Genomic DNA, 21,451 nt, shown 5'->3' with positions numbered 1-21,451 from the left:
GCCTTAAAAGGAGCCATAGCAGCTCTGGAGAGGCAAGGAAAGCAGTGAAGTTGTTGAAAGAGTTCAAGAAAATACAGAGAAGCCTTGCAGAGGCTAAGGATCTAGAACAGAGCATGAAAGAACACCAGTGAAGTCTCAGAGAAGGTAAGAAAATAGCATAAAGCCTGCAGGCCTGAAGATGTGAAGGATAACAGAGACAAGTCTCAGAAAGATAGAAAAAAAAATAGCTGCAAAGAGACATAGTATAGAATGTCTTTGACAAAGCACAAAACTGACATAGCACAAAACTGAAAGAATGCAAGCAGAGCAGAGAGCAGACTCACAGAGACCAAGAAAAAACAGGGATGTTTAAAGAACCCTAGGAGAAGAGAATACCATCGGAAGGCAAAGGAAGTAGGAGATAGATTAGAAGAACCTTCTGAATGCAGTGTATGCTTAGGACAGAATAGAAACAAGCACATAGCCTCAAACAGGCTTTGGTAGTATGCAGAGGAGCTCTTAGTGTGACAGAGACCTGGGTGGGTTGGTTGAGGCTGCAGCTGAGAGGAGGGCAGAAGGAGCCTTTGGTGAACCTGAGACAGAGACTTCCAGTCTTCTTTGTGTTTAGTCTCTGCCTGGAAACTGAACAGGATTTGTTATGTTCTGTGCTTGGACCTGCAGAAGGAGTCTTTGTGTCTCCATTTTCCAAATCTCATGTAGGGCTAGAGTTTCTGCTGGGACCCAGCACTTTTCTTCCTTTCAGAGTACTGCAGTGCAAAGACAGGAGAGCCACAGTAGTATCTACACAGCAAAAATTCTTATGAGTTTACAGAGAACACACTTTTGTTTGTACATAGAGTGAGCATGCTGGGACATATGCTTGTGGTTCTGCAGTTTTACAAGTTGAAGGCTCATCTTCAGATCCAGGAAGGCTGACAGGCAGGAAATCAAGAATGGTAGCAAGAGGACAGTATTTCATTCTTGTCAGTGCAATACAGCCATGTAAACTCCTGATTCCAGCCATGTCAACTGCATCCTTTCTGTAAGACTGTCTTGCTGTTGACACATTGCTGAAGCCTAAATCTTCACTCCTTGAAGGTCTAGGCATTCACCAGATGGCTCAGGGATGTCTCTGCAATACTGGAAGGACATCACTTTGCCAGGTTGCAAAACAGAGGTGTTCTAGCTCATTACATTTATAGACATTGGAGCAATGTTTTGTTCTCACTAGAAAACTGTTAGTTTTCAAGTTACACCAAGCTACTTAGGGCCTTAGCCAGTCAGGCTAGGAATAACACCATCAATGAAGAACCTACAGCTGCTCTGAGGAACCTGTCCTAGCCTTTAACTACATTAATGATGTGTGCCCCGGTGGCGCAAGTGGTAGGAATGCCGCCTTGCAACACCAGGGCCCGGGGTTCGAATCCCCCTGTGGTGCAAGTGGTAGAAGTGCTGCTCTGCAGTACAGAGGCTCAAATCCCAGGAGTTGGACTCGAAGATCTCTAAGGTCCCTTCCAACCCGCACGAGACTATTACTATTACTAATAATTAAAAGAAATATCCTAATAGCTAACAGGAATTTTAAATTATCTAACTTAGTCCGTCCTTTCACTCTTTACATGTGAGAAAAGCCCACCTCTGTTTTATCCACACTTTCTACTTAGTTAAATTAAGACTGCAAGTGAGGTTTCCCTTTTCTTCCTAAGAATAAATTCAGCTCTCTCATTTTTTCCTGATATGTGTGAGATAACTGTGACAGTTTTGCAGCCCCCAAATTATCTTAATGGTATGCCATTGGATTCACACCGGTGTTAGTATCTTCTGCTGCTGGGAAGCCCAAAATTGGGAACAAGTACTAAAGTTCCAGTAGAACATTGAAAATGGAAAATAGAAATAGAGGATAATAAATTATCTCCCTTGTCGCATTGTCTACCCTTTTGCTAATACTCATCAATAAGATTTACTGATGTCATCTTCTGTAAAGATGCTTTCTTTCAGATTGGCCCCCGATCTGTACTGTAGGATGGGGTTATTCCATCCCAGCTACAGAATTTCCTTTATTTTTCTCTTACTGAAACTCAGAAAATTCCTGTTTTCTTCATTCTGTTCTGTCTTTTCTTCAGTCTGTTGAGAGCTGTCTACATGGTAGACCTCCCCTTCAGTGTATGGACCACATTCCCCTTGCTGTAGGGTACTCCATCCCACTGCCCAGGTAGTTAATAAACAATGTTGGCACCAATATCTACCTCCAGATGGGGCTGAGTGGGGGGACAGTGAAAAGGTACATAAAGAAGAGGGAAGATGTGCTTTACATGCACAGATTAGTGCCAGAGACTCTGGGAAGAAGAATCACACTGGTAGCAGTCAGAGGTCCCTTGAGTGCAAATAAGAAAACCAACCACATAGGCAACAAAGCCAGGATTTGGCTCAGCTACATCAAAAGGAGCTGGAGAAAAGGGGAGATTATGCTGTTTTTATTGTGTGAAAATACCAAAGAGGAACCTGAGCTACAGGATGTGATCATTCCAGTTCTGAAACACCAACTCCTCAGTACTCATGTAACGGACAGGAACAACAAAAGGAAGGGAAGAATTTGGCAAGATTTTCAAGGATGCATTGAACACCTTTCACAGAATGACTGAGGTTGTAAGAGGTCTCTGGAAATTATCTAGCCCAACTTCACTTCTCAAAGCATAAGCCTTGTCCAGAAAGATTTTGAATAGCTCAAAGGATGAAAACTGCAGCCTCCCTAGACTAACTGTGTCTGCAATTGGTCATACACAATGTAAGGGTAGTATTAAGTTTTTCTTAGGTTTAATTGGAATTTCCTGTATTTTCATTTGTGTCCATTGCTGCTTGTCGTTTCACTAGATGCCACCAAGAATTTGATTCTATATTCCTTGCTCTGCCCCCACTATCAGCTGCTAGGTTTTGACAAACCTTCTATTCTTGAGGCTAAATAATTTCAGATTTCTCACTCTTTTTACATGTCAGATGCTCTAATCCCTTAATCATATGCACGGTCCTTATGCCACTGGAAGCAATTATTTGAGCTCAGCAGTTCAGGTAGTTTCTCTCATTAGGAAGAAAATTGTTCCACTGGAGAATTTAGTCAGACTTGATATCTCTTTGGAAGTCAACTGCCAATTACCTTCATATTACTGAAAATAATTTCCAGAAGGATTTGTTCCATCACTTCTCCCAGAATCAATGCCAGGCAGACTAGTCTGTTGTTCCTTGGATCCTCTTTCTTGCTTTTCTTGAGATTTGCTCTTTTCTAGTCCTTAGGAAGCTGTGATCATTATGACATTCCAAGGAAAACTGAGTGCTGTTGCAACTGCATCATCTGTCTCATCTGTATTTGCATGATGGCAAGTCCTATGGATGAATATATGTCCATTCTGTTCAGATGTTCCCTGATGAAGGCCTTCAGAGATACCTTTTGGGTCTGGAAGTAGAAAAGATATTCCTGAGAACCATGAGGATATACAGTGCAGAGACATGGAAATTAATTTTGCTTCTTCTTATGGGTGGCTGTGCTCTTCAGAGTTCCTAGACAACCTGATCACAGTTTGCAAAGTAGGCTTTTCTGCAATCACTTCAGTCTCGCTAACTTCATTCCCCAAGCAGAGAAGAAACTACCCACAGTTTCTTCTGTTGCACAGTGTAATTAGACACAAGATTTTCTTTCTTCTGAGAAGTCTTTGCCCAAAACTGGGAGCAGAGATAAGAGAGCCTACACTAAGAAGCCATTCCCTACATGAACATCATTCACTAGGGTTGAGCTGAGCAGAAATGACCTCTCCTGACATTGATCAAGGTTGGTAGTAATCCCTGAATCCTTTTCTTAGGGTACTGCAGGAAAGGAGTGCACCAAGCTGCTGGAAAGCCTCTTTTTCTCTATGTGTAGAATTAACCTTTCTATTGAAATCTCAGATTGAAAGAGTTCAGTGCAGACATGGTATGTACACTAGAGCACAGAAAAACTACACTATAAACACAGGCAAAGAAGTGTGAAGAGCAAAGTTTAGTCATTAAAACAGTGTCCAGGGAGCAGTCCCATTCAGGCACTTGGATCACACTTGAGAAACTACACTGGTGTTGGCAGCCTTCTGCTCTTTACATTATCTGATTCTCTGACTTCATCTCATTGTATTTCAGCTGTTTTTCTCAGACCTTGATGTCATTATGATATGCTATGTTTAATGGTATGTGATTCTCAACCTAGAAAAGGTTTGTCTGTATACCTAGAAAAGGTTTATGTTTTACATGCAAAGCATTGTCAGCACCTTTTCAAAAAAAGAAAAAGAAGAAAAAAGAAAAAAAAAAAAAAGAAAAAAGAAAAAATAAGTGTATTTTGCAACAGGTAAAGGGATAATCCTCTCTTATTTCTATACTGTTTGTAAAAGCACAGAAAGGCTACATCCTCACAGTCATGTTTTGTTTTTTTTTTAAAAAGATGTCCCTACTTCTGGAAAATTGCTTCATTCTTGAAACCTCACATTCATGGCAGTGAAATACTCTCAGCAATTCATCAGATGCTGTTCAAACTCAGAAAAGATAACATTTTTTTAATCTCAGAGGTGAGGTCAGCCAGAATCTTGACATTTATCCTGCCTGACATTCCTTTAGAATATAAGAAACTTGTCATTAGGAAAAATTATTTTCAGAATGAACAGTCAGGCACTGGAATGGGCTGCCCACAGAGGTGGTGGAGTCACTGTCACTGCAGGTGTCTAAGAAACATGTAGAACTGGTATTGAGGGATATGGATTAGTGGGAAATATTGATGGTAGGTGGACAGTTGGACTAAATGATCTCAGAGGTCCTTTCCAACCTTAATGATTCTATGATTTTATGATTTTAAATCCACCCTTTTTCTAATTTGGCTTTTCTTTGTACCAGTTTTGACTGAGATAGAGTTAATATTTATCAAAGTTTGTATGATGCTGTGCTTTAGATCTGTGATCAGAAAAGTGGTCATAATACATTAATGTTTCAGGTGCCTCTTAACAGAGCTTACACAGTACCAAGGCCTTTTCTGTTTCTTTCACAATCCATCCAGCTGGGGGTGCAAAAGAAGATATGAGTGGAAACAGCCAGTGTAGGTGATCTAAACTGACAAGGAAGATTTACATACTGTAAAACATCATGTTAAAGCAGCAGTTAAAACTAGATGAAAAGATAAGAAATGGGACTGCAGGGAGATGTAAGATGATAATGTTATTTTCCCAAGAAACTGATATGCATGGCATGCTCTGCTGTACTGGAAACAGCTGAACATCTGCCTGCTAGTGAAAACTAGTAAATGAATTCCTCATCTTGCTTTGCTTGTGAACACAGCTTTTGCTTTACCCGTCAAACTGTCTTTCATACATTTTAGACATTTTATCTCAACCTGCAAGTTCTCACGCTTCTACCCTTCCCTTTCTCTTCCATACTATAGAGAACTGAGCAAGAAGCTGTGTGGTTCTTGACTGACTGCTGAGGTTAATCCACAACAGTTGCCCAGTGAAAATCCTTCACAGCAGGACATACTTCACAGGACTTGCACAATTTTACAACAATTGATATAGGTTGGATTTTTTTAGCAATAGGGATTAGTACATTAGTTTAAGAACTAATATATTAGTTTAGAAAAAGGAATTCACAAGTGGTAGTTCTAAAACTTTCCATGTCAGCTCTAGTGGGTGAACAGTCTTGTTTTTCCTCAAAAATTTTGCACTGGGGACATAATAGAATAATTCTATCTTCTGCCTCAATGATTTTGCCTCACAAGTAGTACTGGAGTCACAATAGAATACTTCTATCTTTTGCTTCAGAATGTGCAAGGACATTTTCATTGGTTTACATTGTTTTTTAAAAAAGTGGCTTACTATGGCCTAATAAGCATTAGAAATCTTCCAAAGCAGGGAAAAGGAGATGCAAGTGAGCCAAAGGCTTCAGTGATTGAGCTGATGGTGAAAAGGGGGGAAGAAGCAGGTAGGCACTCAACTACTCTAGATACCAGTGAGCATGCCCTATTAGCATGTATTTATGAGGTTTTTAAAAAGAACAAATGTGTACACCGATGTACTGCATATGCATGTATTAGCTGTTCAAATGTAGAACCTGAACTCTAAGAGGGTGCAATTGCTTTTCAAGTTGCCAGGTATGTTATCGCATCACGAGGAATAAAGGAAATTTGCTTTCTAACACCACATTGGAGTTGGAGAGTTTTCTTCCCAGATTTTGGATTACACAATGGCCTATCTGCTAGCTTCCAGCACAGTTTCCTAAGACTGCAACTTGCATCTATGGGTTGGACAGTGACAGCTCTTCCACTCAGCAGCTCTCATCATAGAGGTTTCCCTTGAAGGACTCGGGTAAGGCATGTGTATGACTATGTCCTCTTACCAGAAGCCCTTCCTAGAGCTGCTGCCACTTTTCGATCTTGATTACAGGTAAAGCTGCCCAGAGTGTTCATTTTTCATACTCTGAAGATCAACTTGATGGATAACATGGTAGGCTGCAGCTTTTATTCATATTTTCATTAGATAATCTTCTTAGAGCTGCCTTACCTGCTGGTGACACAGATGGCTACGTGCAAAGAATATATATAAAGGCTCTTAAGGAAAATTATGGGCTGTGAAAAATCTTTTGCAGAGAGGAAGACCCTTCTTATCCACAAATACAGCCAATAATTAAAAGAACACATCAGAGGGTGGTTAAAAGACTGCCGAAGAACCTACAACTGACAAAATGTCACACAGCTGCTCCAGGGAGACCGGCCCACACAGCCAGCACACCAAGCCACAGCTCCACAGAGCGCCACTCAGCGCTGTCTCTTCGTGGCACGATACAAAATCAAACACAAAACGCTCCCTTACATCCTACTTCAACCCCGCCCACTCCGCTAGAAATTTGCATACCAGGCCTCGCCTCTCTATGTGACGATCCGATGTAGCGTTGCCAGTAACAACTGTTGCCCCTCCCTTTTCTTCTGCTATCGGTAACGGAAGCGTCCGGGGTGTAAGCAGTGACGTGACTTGCACTGCTACGCTTGGCCTGCTTCCTTCTCCCCCGTCTCCTCCCCCAACACGTACACTCCTCCCCACTCTCCGGCCAACATGTGGGGAGCGAACTCGGGGTGGGCGGCAGATGCGGTGAGTGCGCGCGGGAGGGGGACGGGGGTAATGGCCGCTCCGTTCCATATGCTCCTCACCCGCCTCCTCGCTACGTGCTGCCGTTTCCTGGCCGGCCCCGCCTCACTCCATCATACCCGCCGCAGGCGTGGGGAGCGACAGCGTTGCAACATCGGGGAAGAGGGGATGGTGGTATAGGCCGCCATCTTCTCCATTTTCGGAGGAGCATGAGAGACAGATCGGGAGGTAGTGGTGCCGTGTGTGGATTAACGCTTTTCCCCGTACAACGTTGCCCCTCTGTACTGTGGGAAATGTGATATAGATCTGGAGGTTATCACGTATTGTTCCCTGTGCTTGTTCTAATGCAGTTCTTCCTTCTCACTTCCACTTCCCAGCCCTATACTCTTTTTTAAGATCACATACCTGATCACATACCATGAGGCCATACATAAGAGGCCACAGGCCATGGTGCATGTTTTCACATCAGACCCTTGGATAATGTTTTTAGGTAAAGCAGTCTTCAACAGTAATATGCTAAATGGACGCTGCAAGAAAGCAGCCCATCTGAATGTGCCTTAAAACATGCTTATTCAAGTTTAAAAGAGCTAATAGGTATATGAGGTTAGGAGTAATAATAAAGCCACACTAGTCACAGCACAGCACACAAATTAGCTCTATTTAGAAGGAGAATTTTGTTGTCAAAAGTAGTAGTGTTGCCTTTAAGATGTTTATGGGACCATTTTTGAAAGTGATATTAATGGAAATCGACATGTTTAGAAATAGCATTGCTAATAAAATTCTCACTGCTGCATCTTTGATAGTTGACAACCTGTCATCCAGAAAGTCCGTTGATACATTTCTGTTCACTATGCATGTGTTCATAGGTTTTGGACAAAAAGCTACATTTGCTTTATAATTGGTGTGTATATAGTGGTTAAATTCCTCGGTAAGCTGAGTAATTTTCTTCAAGCGTTTTACATTTGCATCACTTTTGAGAACATCTCTTTTGTTGTGTTTATGTATTTGAGTCATTCTTCCTTAGAAGTATCTGGAACCTACTTGTTTACCCTGTACTTCCCGTCTAAAGGTAGTGCCTATGGTCTGAATTTTTAAAACTGTGGGAATACTTCTGTCTTTAATCAATAGTTTATTCTGGAAGCTGTGTTCTTTCCATATGCATAAATCTGTTTTGATGGGGCACAGGTGAATATGTCTTCACTGTTCATAACTTGTTTGAAAGCCAGTACTGATGTGAATTATCAGATTCAGGGCCCTGAACTAATGTTGGCATGTTGCAGCAATCTGACAATTTTAGTAGAAACATAAGGAAACTTAAGATTACCAAAAAAGCCTGGATTGTATTCCTCTTAGCTGTAAAAATGTGTGTGGACTACAGCATATCAGCCTGTAGAATAGAACAGGGCCAAATACTCATGTAATCAGAAGAATCAAGTTGAAGGTGGAAGTTGATCATCAGAAGATGTTTGGCCAATTGTGCTTTAAAACTAAGTGAATGTAGGCTCTATGGCTTTGTATTGTTGTGAAGAATGGAACAGAGAGTGGTTTTCTTACTCTTATGGCGCTTATGGTGATAAACAGTCATTCCACATTTTAGATGCAGACTTTAGCTGCTTCCATGAAGAGGTTTCTAGGATTGTTTGTAGAACAAACACAGAGAGCAAATAAGGCAGAGGGTGTTGCTAGCATTTTTCTGCTCTGAACTCCTGCCCCAGTGGCACTGGCCAGTTGGTGCCTATGTCTAGTTTCTAGTGTATGCATTCTTCAGGTTGCTATTTACCTTTTTCTGGGTTGAAGTGTTCGTGAAGGATCTAAAGCATTCAGGATATTAACTGTACTTGATTTGGATTATTTATACTAGAACACATTGTTCTACTACTTGAAAGAAAAAGTTAAGTTGAGGAAACTGATGGGAAGAGTGCAGTCATGGTTAAGCAGTTTGTCTGGATGAATTTCTAGTACTTTCTGGGAGGAGGTCATACTTCCTCTGAAAGTTCACCCAGTGCTTCATATTTTGATGTTTGGTGGTGGTGGGGGGGGGGTGTTAAAGGTTAGAGCTGGTATGTTAAGCTGTATATGTAATTAGAGTCAAATACTTTCAGGGTTTTCAGGATTTTATTGTTGAATGAGGGAAGGGAACTGGCTAAGATAATTCAAACGGTATACTGGCATAGCTGTTGGGAGGCATGAACTTGTTTAGCCACTTCTTAAACTTGCATAAACTTGCAGTATCCACAGCATGATGTAGAAAGCAATATCACAGTTTGCCATCTATTATGAAGTTTCTCTTTAGATTGTTGTGAACTTAACACATGCAAACACTGATGAGTGTCTTTTCACATAGAGAGAAAATGTCATTAGTTATTCCCTACTCAATTTTGCTATACTTTTATAGACCTGTGTTGTAACTTTTCAAATGTTATTTTTTCCCCCTAAATATGGTGGTAATAGTGTTTGAAAGCCTGTTTTTTTTCTGTGTGATCCATTGTACCAGAACAGAGTGCTAAGTAATTTTGTTGTATCATTTTTAAGTTAATGCAGTGTTGAGAAGCAGTGCACTGTGGACTTTTATTTTTATTTATAACATCTCCTAATGTCTGGTACGATCAGTTTATGCATGGTGAGTATCTATCTAGTAGATGCTTTTGTCAAGCTATAATGCAACTCCAGCACCTTATTCCTATGTAGTGCATTTGACTGTGTTTCGTTATAAGAATAGCTTGTTCGTAGGGTTATCAGTATAAGAAACTTTCATTGGTATGTTATAGCATATAGATTCCTCCTGGCTGGGCATGCTTATGGAAATATGAGAAAGAGTTAGCTTTAAAAATGTTTAACTAGCATGAAGGATAATAGCGAATAAGTAGAGTACAGAGAAATTTCCTCTGTAAAACAGAAAGTAACCTAACCATGTTTTTTTGTTTAAGAGTTGCAATTCACTTCTTTATTATTATTCTTTTCTTTTTTTTTTTTTTCCTTTAATGAATTTCTCAAATAATGTACTTTTGCAAAGAGTATCACAAAAAACTTGATATGCGTGCAAATATTTCAGGAAATGTTTCAAAGAACACCTGAAGAACTCTTTCCAAAGATGGAAAGTTCAGTTGAAGAGATGGATACCTCAGATACTCAGTGGGGCTGGTTTTATTTGGCTGAGTGTGGTAAATGGCATATGTTTCAGGTAACTACAAACAAAGTTACATTACTTTCGACCTCTGTATGTCAAACAACCTATTGATGAAAATGTCTAAATGTACTTTTTCATTTATTTTGAAGACTGATTCAAATAGTCATTGCTCAGTTAGCAGTGAAGATATTGAAAGGAGCTTCAGAACAAACCCATATGGTTCTGTTTCTTTTACTACTGCAAAATTTAACTACACACTAGACTTTTCAGGTATGTATATTCATAGGGTTAACTTAAATAACAGAGATGTCAGGTACACCAGTTCATTTGCTTTGTGTAGTGTTCTCAATTCTTGTCAACTCTTATGAATAACTCCTAATAGTGAGGCCAGTATTCTGAGTTTTTTATCTAAGATGTTGGTTTATTAATTGTTGAAATAGGAATTCCTTTCAAGCACCTTTTGATGTAATAATGTTGTTTGGGGGGAAAAAAAGCAACAACAACAACAAAAAAAAACAAAAAAACCCAAAACAAAATAAAAAAAAAAAACATATGCTATAGATGAATTCCAGAAGCATTTATCGTAACTCTTGTTTTATGCTCAGATATGAAGCAAACCAACCTAACTACCCTTAAACAACGTCCAATAAAGCGAGCTCCCTTTTCTATCAGCGCTTTCAGGTAAGGAAATAAAATGAAGCCTGATTTTGATCTTAAACCTGATTTTGATTTTAAAATGGAACAAACATATGTTTTATATGGACTGTCTATATTTATTTAGTTTCTTTGTCAAATGATTTGAAAATATGAGAAATCTAGTCAAGTAATGAAGGAATAAATTTTAGAGGGAGAATAACAAAAGGATTTATTTATTGTTTGTTTGTTTGTTTATTGAGAAAATATTGAGGGATATGATTTAGCTGGGAAGTATTTGTGATGGTTGAACTGGATGATCTTCTAGGTCTTTTCCAACCTTGATAATTCTGTGATTCTGTGAAAATTTGGGTCTTGTAGTGGGAGAGGCAGGGCATACTGAATATTGGTATCCTTTGGCAAGCTGCTTAAATTTGTGCCTGACTTCAGCTGTTGAATTCCGTTGCAGTAAATAACCTGTTCAATCAGAATTGCCGATTAGAGAATTGGAGGAACAGCAGCAGAAAGAAATGGAGTAGTTTGTTCTAGTATAACAGTGACTTCCTAAATTACTTAGAAGGAACACTAATGATGTAATGCTCTGGCAGTCAATAAAAACTAGTATACTTAGTGGTAGTACTACAGATAAAATTGACCATCTCTAATGTGGGTTACTTTTTCCAAATATTTCTTAAACAGAATTTCAGTTCTGAATTATAATCCTTCCTTTCTTTCTTTCTTTCTTTCTTTCTTTCTTTCTTTCTTTCTTTCTTTCTTTCTTTCTTTCTTTCTTTCTTTCTTTCTTTCTTTCTTTCTTTCTTTCTTTCTTTCTTTCTTTCTTTCTCAGCTGTTTTTCACTGGGTGTTTGCTGAAGCGTACATGCAGTAATCTTGCACTTCAGTTTTTTATGTTTATTGAAGAATAACTCTTCAATACTTCTGATAATTCAATCAACATACTCTTTTTTTTCACATACTGATACTATTCTTTACTTTGAGATTACTTCATTTAGTGTCTGTTTCCAGGTCTAAAGTTGCTGTAAATAAGTACATACTTAATTATTTTTTAAAAATTATTATTATTTTTAATCTACTATAATTTTTAAATGTGTGTATCCAACACGATGACTTCAGATGACTGGCCCAGCGAAGGCCCAGTTTTCAGAGTCTAAGACTGATTTTAATTCTTGATCTATCGAAATGTTCAGGGCATGTCTGCACTCTAATGTTTCTAGATTAGAGTTGCTCTCCTAGTGCAGTCAGCTACATCTGACTATTCCTTTCAATTGAACTTTGTATCTTTTTTTGGACAGGCGATGTAATAACATTGTTACCATTGTTTGTTTGTAGTAAACTAAGCCATAATTTGAATACAGAGTAAGATCTTTCCCTTAGACCTTACCAGCTGATAAGAAGCCTCTTTTAGAATTAAACACCAAGTAGTTTTCTGTTAAATGGTTGGGATTTTTTTGAATTTTATTTTTATTTTTGGCATACTCTTGTTTGGAGAAAGAGTTCATAGGAGAAAGCTTTCTGGCCTTGTTGTGATATGCTCTTGCCATTTTTTTGTTTGAAGTTTCATCTGTGAAAATGAGTCCATCCCTATACCTTCACACTGGGAGAATGTAAATCCCGAGGAGCCGTATCAGGTAAGAGCTGGTATGTAAGTCGGAAAACACATAATGAAATAGTACATCATGTTGTAATTGTGCTAACTTTTTTTTTTTTTTTTTTTTTCCCCAGCTTATTCCTTTGCAAAAGAAAACAAATGAATACAATGAAGTTTCTAGTCTCTTTGGAAAAACAATGGATAGCCACCGAATAAAAAGAATAAAGAGAATACAAAATCTAGACTTGTGGGAATTTTTTTGCAGGTGAGATTATTTTTAAAACCAGCAGTCTTAGGATTGTAACAGAGCAAGGCATTCAGTAAGAAAATGTTTAATTAATTATATTTTTATATAGTAAAAATGTGTTACTTTAATTATTATACAACTAAAATATGTTACTTTTATTATTCTTTATTTGCTTATTTCTCAATTTCTGACAGTCCTGAAAACAGAACTTTGAAGACTAACTTCTACAAGTGCAGAACGATAATGCAGTTATACTAGTATTACATATATATGTGGCACAGATGTTGAAATTTATCATTTCAAAATATTGTAATGCAAGAAGTTGCTTATAAATTGGTGTGTAATGTCTTAATATCACAAGCATGAAGCATACAGTTGTAAAGGAAAAAGAAAGACACAAAAAACTAAGAGTGGTTGAGCCATTTACTTCTGTAGGTTAGCACTCCCTTCGTGCCTTAACTTCAAAGCTTCTAGGGTGGTGCTGAAATTAATCATAACTTTAGCATAGGGAATCTAGCTCTGACTTTGGAGCCGTATTAAAACTAATCATTCCAAGATTTAAAGGAAAGACCTATTAATTATTATTGTGCTGCATTTAGCACTGTATTCCTTCTTTTTCAGTAACTTTAATTTCTTGGAAAATATTTACAAAGACACTTTTAGCATTTTTATAGATAGTTTGATATGAACTAAACCTTTCTTTTGTTGTGAAAAGGCAAAGTGTTCCTATCTATGTAAAAATGTCAGCTTCTCTTCAAGAATAATGAGATGCTGAGTTTTTTTAGTTTCATGACTGATATTAAGGCTAGAAAGTATTTAAGCAATAACTGATTGGTCAAGTAGCAAAGAATATGTGAAAACAGCAGCAGGTAGACTATCAATATCATTTGGCTGTGTTCACAAGGATGGCACCAGTTTTGTGGGTTTTTTGTAAGTCCTCCAAGTCTGAGTTTACTGTGTTCAAGTATGATCGATGTTCAGAATATCCATGTGGTAGAGACCCATACTTACTCATAATAACATAAGGAGAAAAAAAGTAAGTCATTTTTAGTGACCGCTAGAATATTTGTGATTTGTCTAATTTCTCAACTTCATGAAACACAGAGCAGAGTTAAGTGTCCAATTACAAAATGCTACAAAAGCATTTTCTAGGTTCTTTTCCTCTTCATATCGTGTTGGCCTGGAAGAATTGGAGGTAGTGAGTTTCATTTCTACTTCATTCCTAGTATCAAGTTTTAATTATTAAGGCTTATTTGCTTGGCCTTGTGGTTTAACCGTTACCTTTCTATAAATAAGTTTCTGTAGATGTATTTATACCACCTCAATATATCAGTTTTTGAACAAAGAGATAGCAAGCAGACTTTAAATGTCCTCTGTGTCTGCAGCGTAGATGATAGGGGCAGGGAAGGGGAGGTGGGGAGAGAACATGTTTGCTTACGTAAGGAACAGATTTAATTTGAAGAACATAGTAGTTTACCTGGCTAATCCACCAGCGAGAGCAATCCATAGCTTAGGAACTTGGAATGTATGGGTGATACGCTAAGGCGTTTTTAAAGTCCAAAACTGAGAATGAGAATTTGAATTTTATGCATGAGAAGTATTACATTAAAAGTTTTTACACATCAGGTGTATTGCTATAGAACTATGAAGCAAGATACGTTTTAGTAGTTTTATCTTTATTAAAGCATATGGAGAAAATTGTGTTTTAAAACATTTTTCCTTTATGGCAAAAATACAAGTAGCATAATAAAGGTTGCTAAAATATGTGTATGCAGTTGAGATTTAAGTGCTTTTCTTGTCTGTCCATTTGAGAGGCAAAATACAGATTTTTGTATGTTACTGTTCTGCTATTTGGTCTGTATGGGCTTACACACTCGTGTGAAGAAATTATTATGTTACAGAAAAGCGGGTTTTATAGCATTTGAAATTCACTAAAAGTTCTTCTGGTGTCCCATGAGGGACTGCAAAAATAATAAAGGATGAATCTTAATCTAGCGTATGTAGGCTTATGCATCTTGGTTTGGAATTGTACTGGAAGTGGCTGGTCCGATGGCAATGGTAGTTATAATAATTGATCACAGTCCATTACAGATTTCTTTATAATTGATCACAGGAACAGAACAAGTAGCAAAGGATGTTTGGTCAGTGAGATTGTTGCCCTCGTATAGAAACAACCTATGCGCTGGCATGTATACAAGCAGCATGTTACTAGATATTTAGTTTTGCTTTAGGTTTCTCCTTTATTGAGTGGGCTGACAGTATGAGAGCCTGCTTAGGTGGTGGGTCGGCTGAATTTCGTTTTACTGGATTAGTTTTTCTCTGCTGGTGAAAATTGTTAAGAAGATCATTTTTAGAGGATGAACTCTAGATAGAATTGAGATAGAATTGAGTTCTGCTTCAAATGAACCAAAAAATTTTGCTGTGGCATTTCTGCACTCTAGAACCAGTTTTTCCAGTACACTCCGGATATTCTACTATGACAGAGATTTGCTAATGACTTTTGTGTTTTTGAGAAAGTGTTTTGTTTCACTGATAAGGTCTGTGTTTAAATATGAGCATTGCTTAAATGGCTATTTGTAATATCATCAAAACATACTGGTCTGTTTTAATAGTTACTGTATTATTGGATTTTGAATTATGAAATCAACTGGCTGGAGATGTGAATGACTGTTAGAAAATATTTTTGGACAAATGATTATTCATATTTTTCTTGGAACAAATGTGTTCTATTTCATCAGAAGCTGAAGCTGCCTTTTTACTTTGCTAGAGATCACTAGCCAGCAGTAGAGGATGACTGAGTGAAAAGTATTCAAGCATTCATCTTTGGTAGCCCTTAGCTCAGAAGTATTGCTTCACACAGAAGTTTTTCATAAGATACGAGGAATCTTGACTCCTTCACTTTGTCAAAATGTTTACAGAGTGGAACTTGAGTGACTGGGACCTCTCTGCCTCTGACGTAAAATGCCACAAATGAGATAATTAGTGAAAGCTCCCAGATGCCTTTGACTTCATACTGATGTTCTTCAGATTTGGAAAACAGTTTTAAAATAAGAATGTATTTTTTAAAAATTGTGAAGACACTTCTTAGTTAGTTACTTCACACTAAATAAAAATATAAAAACTTAAAAATAAGACAATTTAAACATATCTTAAAGCTAAGTACTGCAATATGTCAGTTCCTTTGAAATGTGTTTATTAACGAATCATAAATAATTGCAATATAATGCCTTTAATATGGTGATGAATCTTTGCTGCCTCTCTCTCTGGATTTGGTTGATAGGAGGTTGATGTATGTAAACTGTAGACCCTGAGAATGCCTCCCCAGTTCATGTCTGCGCTACAGTTATAATCTGATTGCTTAATTTGATAAACCTAAAATTCAGGTACATAGACAAGTACAAAGGTATGATATATCTCAGTTTTGTTCGTGTTCCATGGCTTTCTGCCCGTAAGACTGTAATATAGGCTCACCTGTTTTATTTGTTTGTTTGTTTGTTTGTTTGTTTCTTCTCCTTTCCAAAGTTCCTTAATGGTGTAATGCAAGACTTGGCTCTTCCAGAAAGTATGTGACCCATAAATTCAGAAAACCACTGTCATGTTGATAATTTTGCCTAAACATTTAGATATTTCTATTTTTAATGGTTTTGTTATTTTACTGGGATAATTATAATCCATTAAGACTGTTATCCCTCTAGCCACATGGTTTATGCAGTCAAAGATAACAAAAACAGCAACAAAATAAAAGAATGTGGTTTTTTTTTTTCCTGAGCAAATGTGCAGAAAATGACTGTACTTAAACTATCACATAAATAGAATTGATAAAATTATTTCAGAAGACTTTTTTTTCCTAACCTTAGATTACTTCTGAAAATAGTATGCAGCATCCAGACATGATTTCTAAATGTGTGTCTTAAGAATTCTGATCTCTTTTAAAATATTAAGTCATATAGACACTTGCAAAAGTGAAATTCATGAAGTTTTAAGTCTGTTGCCTCTCTGCAGCCTTTTCAGAGTGGGAACTTATTTGGTTTTGTACAAATGCCTATAGTACTGCATTGTATGTTCTCTGCAGGAAAAAAGCTCAACTGAAGAAGAAAAGAGGTGTCACAACTATTAACGAGCAGATGTTATTTCATGGCACCAGTAATGAATTTGTGGAAGCAATATGTATTCATAACTTTGACTGGAGAATAAATGGAATGCATGCTGCCGTGTATGGGAAAGGTAAGTACTTTTTCACCTATGGCAGTTTTGCAGTCCAAACTGTTTGACATTGTGTTCCTTATAGAATGTTCTTTGTGATATACTCCTGTGTTTTTATAGGAGATGTTTAATATCGCTCTGCTTTTACGTCAAGTGTAATTAAGAAAGTAAAAATATGGTAAATAGTGTAATCAGCATGACTGACGGGTAGGACTTGGGAGCGGGGTGGATGAAGGGTGAACAGTGAAGCAGTGTAGTTCACAAGGAAAGTCTCCCTGCTAAAATATTCACGCAAAATACTTGCTCGTGTTCCGTAGGTTGCTCTGAAAGTATTGCTTCCTATTTATTTCCATAGAAACCACAGCGGATCCAAAGAGTAAAATAACAAAGTTTGATAGAGCACATTCTCTGCTACAAAATACTATTTTTCAACATTAGTCACCATCCATGAACAAGAGGCTCCATGCTGCACTCGTAAAAATTGGCACCAGCAGAGGTGACCCACTATTTCACAGCTACTGTGACAATGTTGTTGATAGGAAAAATGCTGCCCATGCAGTCCATCTTTCATTCGCCTGAACAGATGGAAGCAAATGGTGCCAAGTCTGGACTATATGGTAGGGTGGTCCAGCCAAGACTGGCAATGTGCAGCAACGTCTTCAAACTAGTATGGGGCCTGGTGTTACCATGTTGCAAGAGAAGGTTTGTCTTCTTCTCTGCCGTGACTCTGGGAGTTTGAGTCTTCAACTTAGTCAGCATCACAATGCAGAGGTCAGAGTTGATGGTTTGTCTGGGTTCTAGGAAATCCAGAAGGATCCCCCCTTCCCTGTTCCAAAAGACAGTCCACATCGCTTTACCTGCTGAGGGCAGCGTCTTGAACTTTTTCTTCAGCAGGGAATTCAGATTTCATAACTCTATGTACTGCTGTTTTGACTCCAATGCACAGTGGTGATGCCATGTCTCATGACACCAGTAATGTTGTGATCCGGGGGACTGTCACCTTCAGCCTCATTCCATAGGTCCTGACAAACTTGCACGTTGTGTTCAAGGCCATTTGCAACTTGGCCTGTCTTAAGCTTTGCTGTCACCACTGCTGAAATGCACCACTCACTGCTTCGCTTTGCTAACATCCACTGTTTAGTCTCCATGAGCATTCCGTAAGCATCAAAGAATGTCAGTGGGTGCCATGTTTTTTCTACATGGAGGAATTCAACGACACACCTTTGCTTCATACACAATTCCTTGTCAGTCACCATTTTGTCAGACTGCCACTCCGCATCCTTTTGTCACGTGAAAAAAGATTTTAATAGAATATTGGTGAGAATTCACAACTTCCAGTGTTATACCATCAGCATAAATTCATACCTCTGACATTGTTGGCTCACATAGCATTGGGTTATCATGATGTCAGTAAAAAATCATTGGATAGAACAGTCTTTTTCATCATCCTGATACTTACCTGTTCATTACAAGTCAACCTATCATGATAAGAATATAATAAGAATTTGCTTTTTATTTGGAAGGAACCTACTTTGCAAGAGATGCATCATATTCCAGTCGTTTCTGCAAAGAGGATATGAAGCATGGAGATACTTTCCAAATTCATGGCGTGAATCTGCAGCCTCATCTGCACAAACCAGATAAAGTCATGTTTCTTGCTCGTGTATTAACTGGCGACTATATAAATGGTGATTCAAAATACATGAGGCCTCCTTCAAGAGATGGAAGTTTTGTAAACTTGTTTGACAGCTGTGTGGATAATACTTGGAACCCAAAGATATTTGTTATCTTTGATGCTAATCAAATCTATCCTGAGTACTTAATAGAATTTTGCTAAGTTTAATGAAGCTGAACTGCATATTTGTGTCTTTGTGGTACTTCTTTTCCTTCTGCAAAAACAGCAACATGAAAACCTGAACTCTGAAAGAACAGAGGTGAAAGAAAAGCTAACGTATGTTTATGAAGCTGTTAAACATTTAAGAGAGATTGTCCATCTGCTTTTGAAAATTTGTAAACAAGCTTTGCTAATGCCGTTTACATAAGGGAGTAACAAGTCTGAAATTGCTTAATGAGTGCATTAGTAAGTTTTTGTTCAAAGGCAAGATTTATGTTCTCAGTTCTTAAAAATATATTGCAAGTAGTCATTTTTGTGCTAGTGATATGCTTGTAATACTATAGCTCTGTGATTAAATAAACCTTTCATAAAGATTGTCTGTATGAATTAAAGCCAAACCTGGATGACTTCTGCTATGTTTATGTATGTGTATCTTGTAGTACGCATTTCAAGATGTACAGAACCTAATGATCAACAAAGCTGCTACATTTAGCTTGAAGGTAAGCTTCACTTATATCCTTGCTTGGTTACAAAACTCTTTCACTACAATTTCAAGTTTGTTTTTGACAAAAATGATACCCTAAAGCTCTTGTGGTTGGTAGCTGTTCAGTGTATAAATACTGAACTCAGTGCTGGGATGTCATCACTGCCATATATCTTTCTGAGTTCTTGCTCTGTAGTTTTGCTATGTCATTGTAGTATGTATGTGCATGCATATATTTGCATGCAGATTGTGTAATCTTGTCTGATCACTTTTTAAGAAGCACTCAGTGCTGGTTTACTTGCTGTTACTGAAGACAACGTAGGTTAACTTCACCAAGAATAATACAGAGTTCAACCAACAATGAAAATTTTCAAAAGATATCATCCTTTTGTTTTCTAACACCTCAATAAAAAGCTTTTAATAACATATGTTTAGATAGGTTTTCTTAGCAGAACTTAGCAGAAACTCATGCTGTTGTTACTTTGATTTGTTCTTTTATTTCTTCTGAATTCCAAACTGATCTTTATGAACTAGGAAACAAGGTTTATTTTATTTGTTTTGCTTTGTTTTGTTTTTTAAGGATCTCATAGACACGAAATATCAGCTGTACTGATCTTAAGTATCTTTTCCAATGGTTTGTATTCTGTCCTCTTGTTTACTACTAAATTAAATCAAATCTTTACTGTACTAAATCACTGCACAATTGTTGTTTCAGCTCTTATTGAATGTAGTATTCTGATTCCCAGTGATTATCTTTGTGCTGATGAATCTTGATCCTTAAACTATCTGTTGGGAAAGATATCTTCCTCACACTGGCAAGGGGACAGAGATTATAAGTGCAATTAAAATCCAAAAAGGTAAATGGTAACCAGTACAATAAATAGTTGGGCTTAATGAAAGGAACATTGAAAGAGGAAGAAAGGAAAATATTTTTGGGGGGTGGCTAAGGAGTGTTAAATAAATGAAAAGGGATTTAGTGTGATTATGGAAAACAAAAGCTGCTATTGTTAAATACTGTTACATGTTGTCAAACTTTTTTTCCATTTTCTTTTAAAACCTTTGCAAAAGAGCATGCTCTTCTCATGTGTCTTAATTGAGGTTAAATTTTCTTATTAAACTAGCTTTATTGCAAAATGTTTTCACATAGGCTTAGTATTTTTTTAAGCTTATCTCATTTCTGTATTCTATCAAACTTCATCTTCCAGCTTTACTTTTTAGAATAGTTGTGTGTTTGATTATGCTGAAACATTTCATCCAGAGCATTCTGAGAGAGTGTCAACATTCATTCTAGTTCATTTATAGTGACAGTTTTACAAACTTTTGTATCTAAGTGAAAATTTGCAAAACCAAAAGATTTTAGCTTTACTGTTGTATAGAAACTGTCCCCACATACCCAGTGCCTTGCTATGCACTCACTTCAAGGCTAGATTTGAGATACTAGCTAGAATTAGTGACTTAATTCCAGGGTAAGCTGAGTGCCAGAACAGCTAGTGGTTTGAAGACAGTACTGATCCTTGTTAAAACATATCAGCAAATGAGACCCTAACAGGAAAGTTAAAGGGAATTTATGCAATCTGTGTAATTGGTATTATTTTCAGGAAGGAGACTTATCAGTTATTGATGTGCTTTGAGTTGGCTACCTATACCTAATGAGCATGTGTCAGACTTAAAGTTCTTTTGATCAGTATTGTGCATCACTGCTGCAACTGATATTATTATTAGGTACTGTACAAAATAGTGTGCTCCCCCAAACTAGGTCTACTCCAATATACTTTATCTACTGTTAAAAGAGAGGGGAAAAAAAAGTGGGGACTGAGGTGAAATACTTTGTAACAGGCTTGTATTTCTCCCTTGCTTTTCTTTCTTCTCTCCAGTGACACAACTTTGGATTAGTGTGGCAATACAGAGGCTTGATCTTTGAGCAGCCAAAATACATTGCTGGTTGTTTGGGTTTTTTTGCTGTTGTTTTTTGTTTTTTTGGTTGCTTTGTTTGTTTGTTTGTTTGCATTTCTTTTGCTGTTGTTTAACAAAGACAGAATCTGCTCACATTGCTCAATAATTTAGTTACATAATTTCTGTCATTTGTACAGTAGAAAAGCTTATGTCATCAAGCTACACTAGAGATCAAATGTTTTTTGGAAAAAAAAAAAGAAAAGGAAAACAAAAAAAAAAAAGAAAACAACAAACAAACCCA

General features: G+C 37.5%; 1 protein-coding gene and 1 long non-coding RNA gene across 10 annotated transcripts; one reads left to right on the top strand and one right to left on the bottom strand.

Annotated features, from left to right (window-relative positions):
- Window positions 1-2,776: 2,776 nt before the first annotated feature.
- LOC107318155 (uncharacterized) lies at window positions 2,777-7,027 on the bottom strand. The gene is made up of 2 exons (XR_001557216.3): window positions 6,891-7,027; window positions 2,777-3,427 (listed from the first exon to the last, which is right to left on the bottom strand). It is a non-coding gene; the product is annotated as an uncharacterized LOC107318155 (long non-coding RNA).
- Window positions 7,028-7,074: 47 nt separating this feature from the next.
- Window positions 7,075-19,957, top strand: PARP11 (poly(ADP-ribose) polymerase family member 11). 9 transcript variants are annotated; one of them, XM_015871596.3, is made up of 9 exons: window positions 7,075-7,124; window positions 9,654-9,741; window positions 10,174-10,302; window positions 10,398-10,518; window positions 10,854-10,929; window positions 12,457-12,529; window positions 12,624-12,754; window positions 16,809-16,960; window positions 18,463-19,957. In XM_015871596.3, the coding sequence occupies exons 2-9, from the start codon at window positions 9,715-9,717 to the stop codon at window positions 18,774-18,776; spliced, it is 1,023 nt and encodes a 340-aa protein (XP_015727082.1). In that variant the 5' UTR covers window positions 7,075-7,124; window positions 9,654-9,714; the 3' UTR covers window positions 18,777-19,957. The 9 variants fall into 9 exon arrangements, with proteins under 9 accessions (XP_015727082.1, XP_085373932.1, XP_015727072.1 ...); XM_085517806.1 differs by having other exon boundaries at window positions 7,075-7,349; XM_015871586.2 differs by lacking the exon at window positions 9,654-9,741.
- Window positions 19,958-21,451: the final 1,494 nt, after the last annotated feature.

The sequence above is a fragment of the Coturnix japonica genome, chromosome 1 (assembly GCF_054131305.1).
Source record: "Coturnix japonica strain WE chromosome 1, WE-NBRP24, whole genome shotgun sequence".
Classification (NCBI taxonomy): Eukaryota; Metazoa; Chordata; class Aves; order Galliformes; family Phasianidae; genus Coturnix; species Coturnix japonica.
The sequence above is the reverse complement of the archived record's forward strand: the minus strand, read 5'-3'. Positions and strand labels throughout refer to the sequence as shown.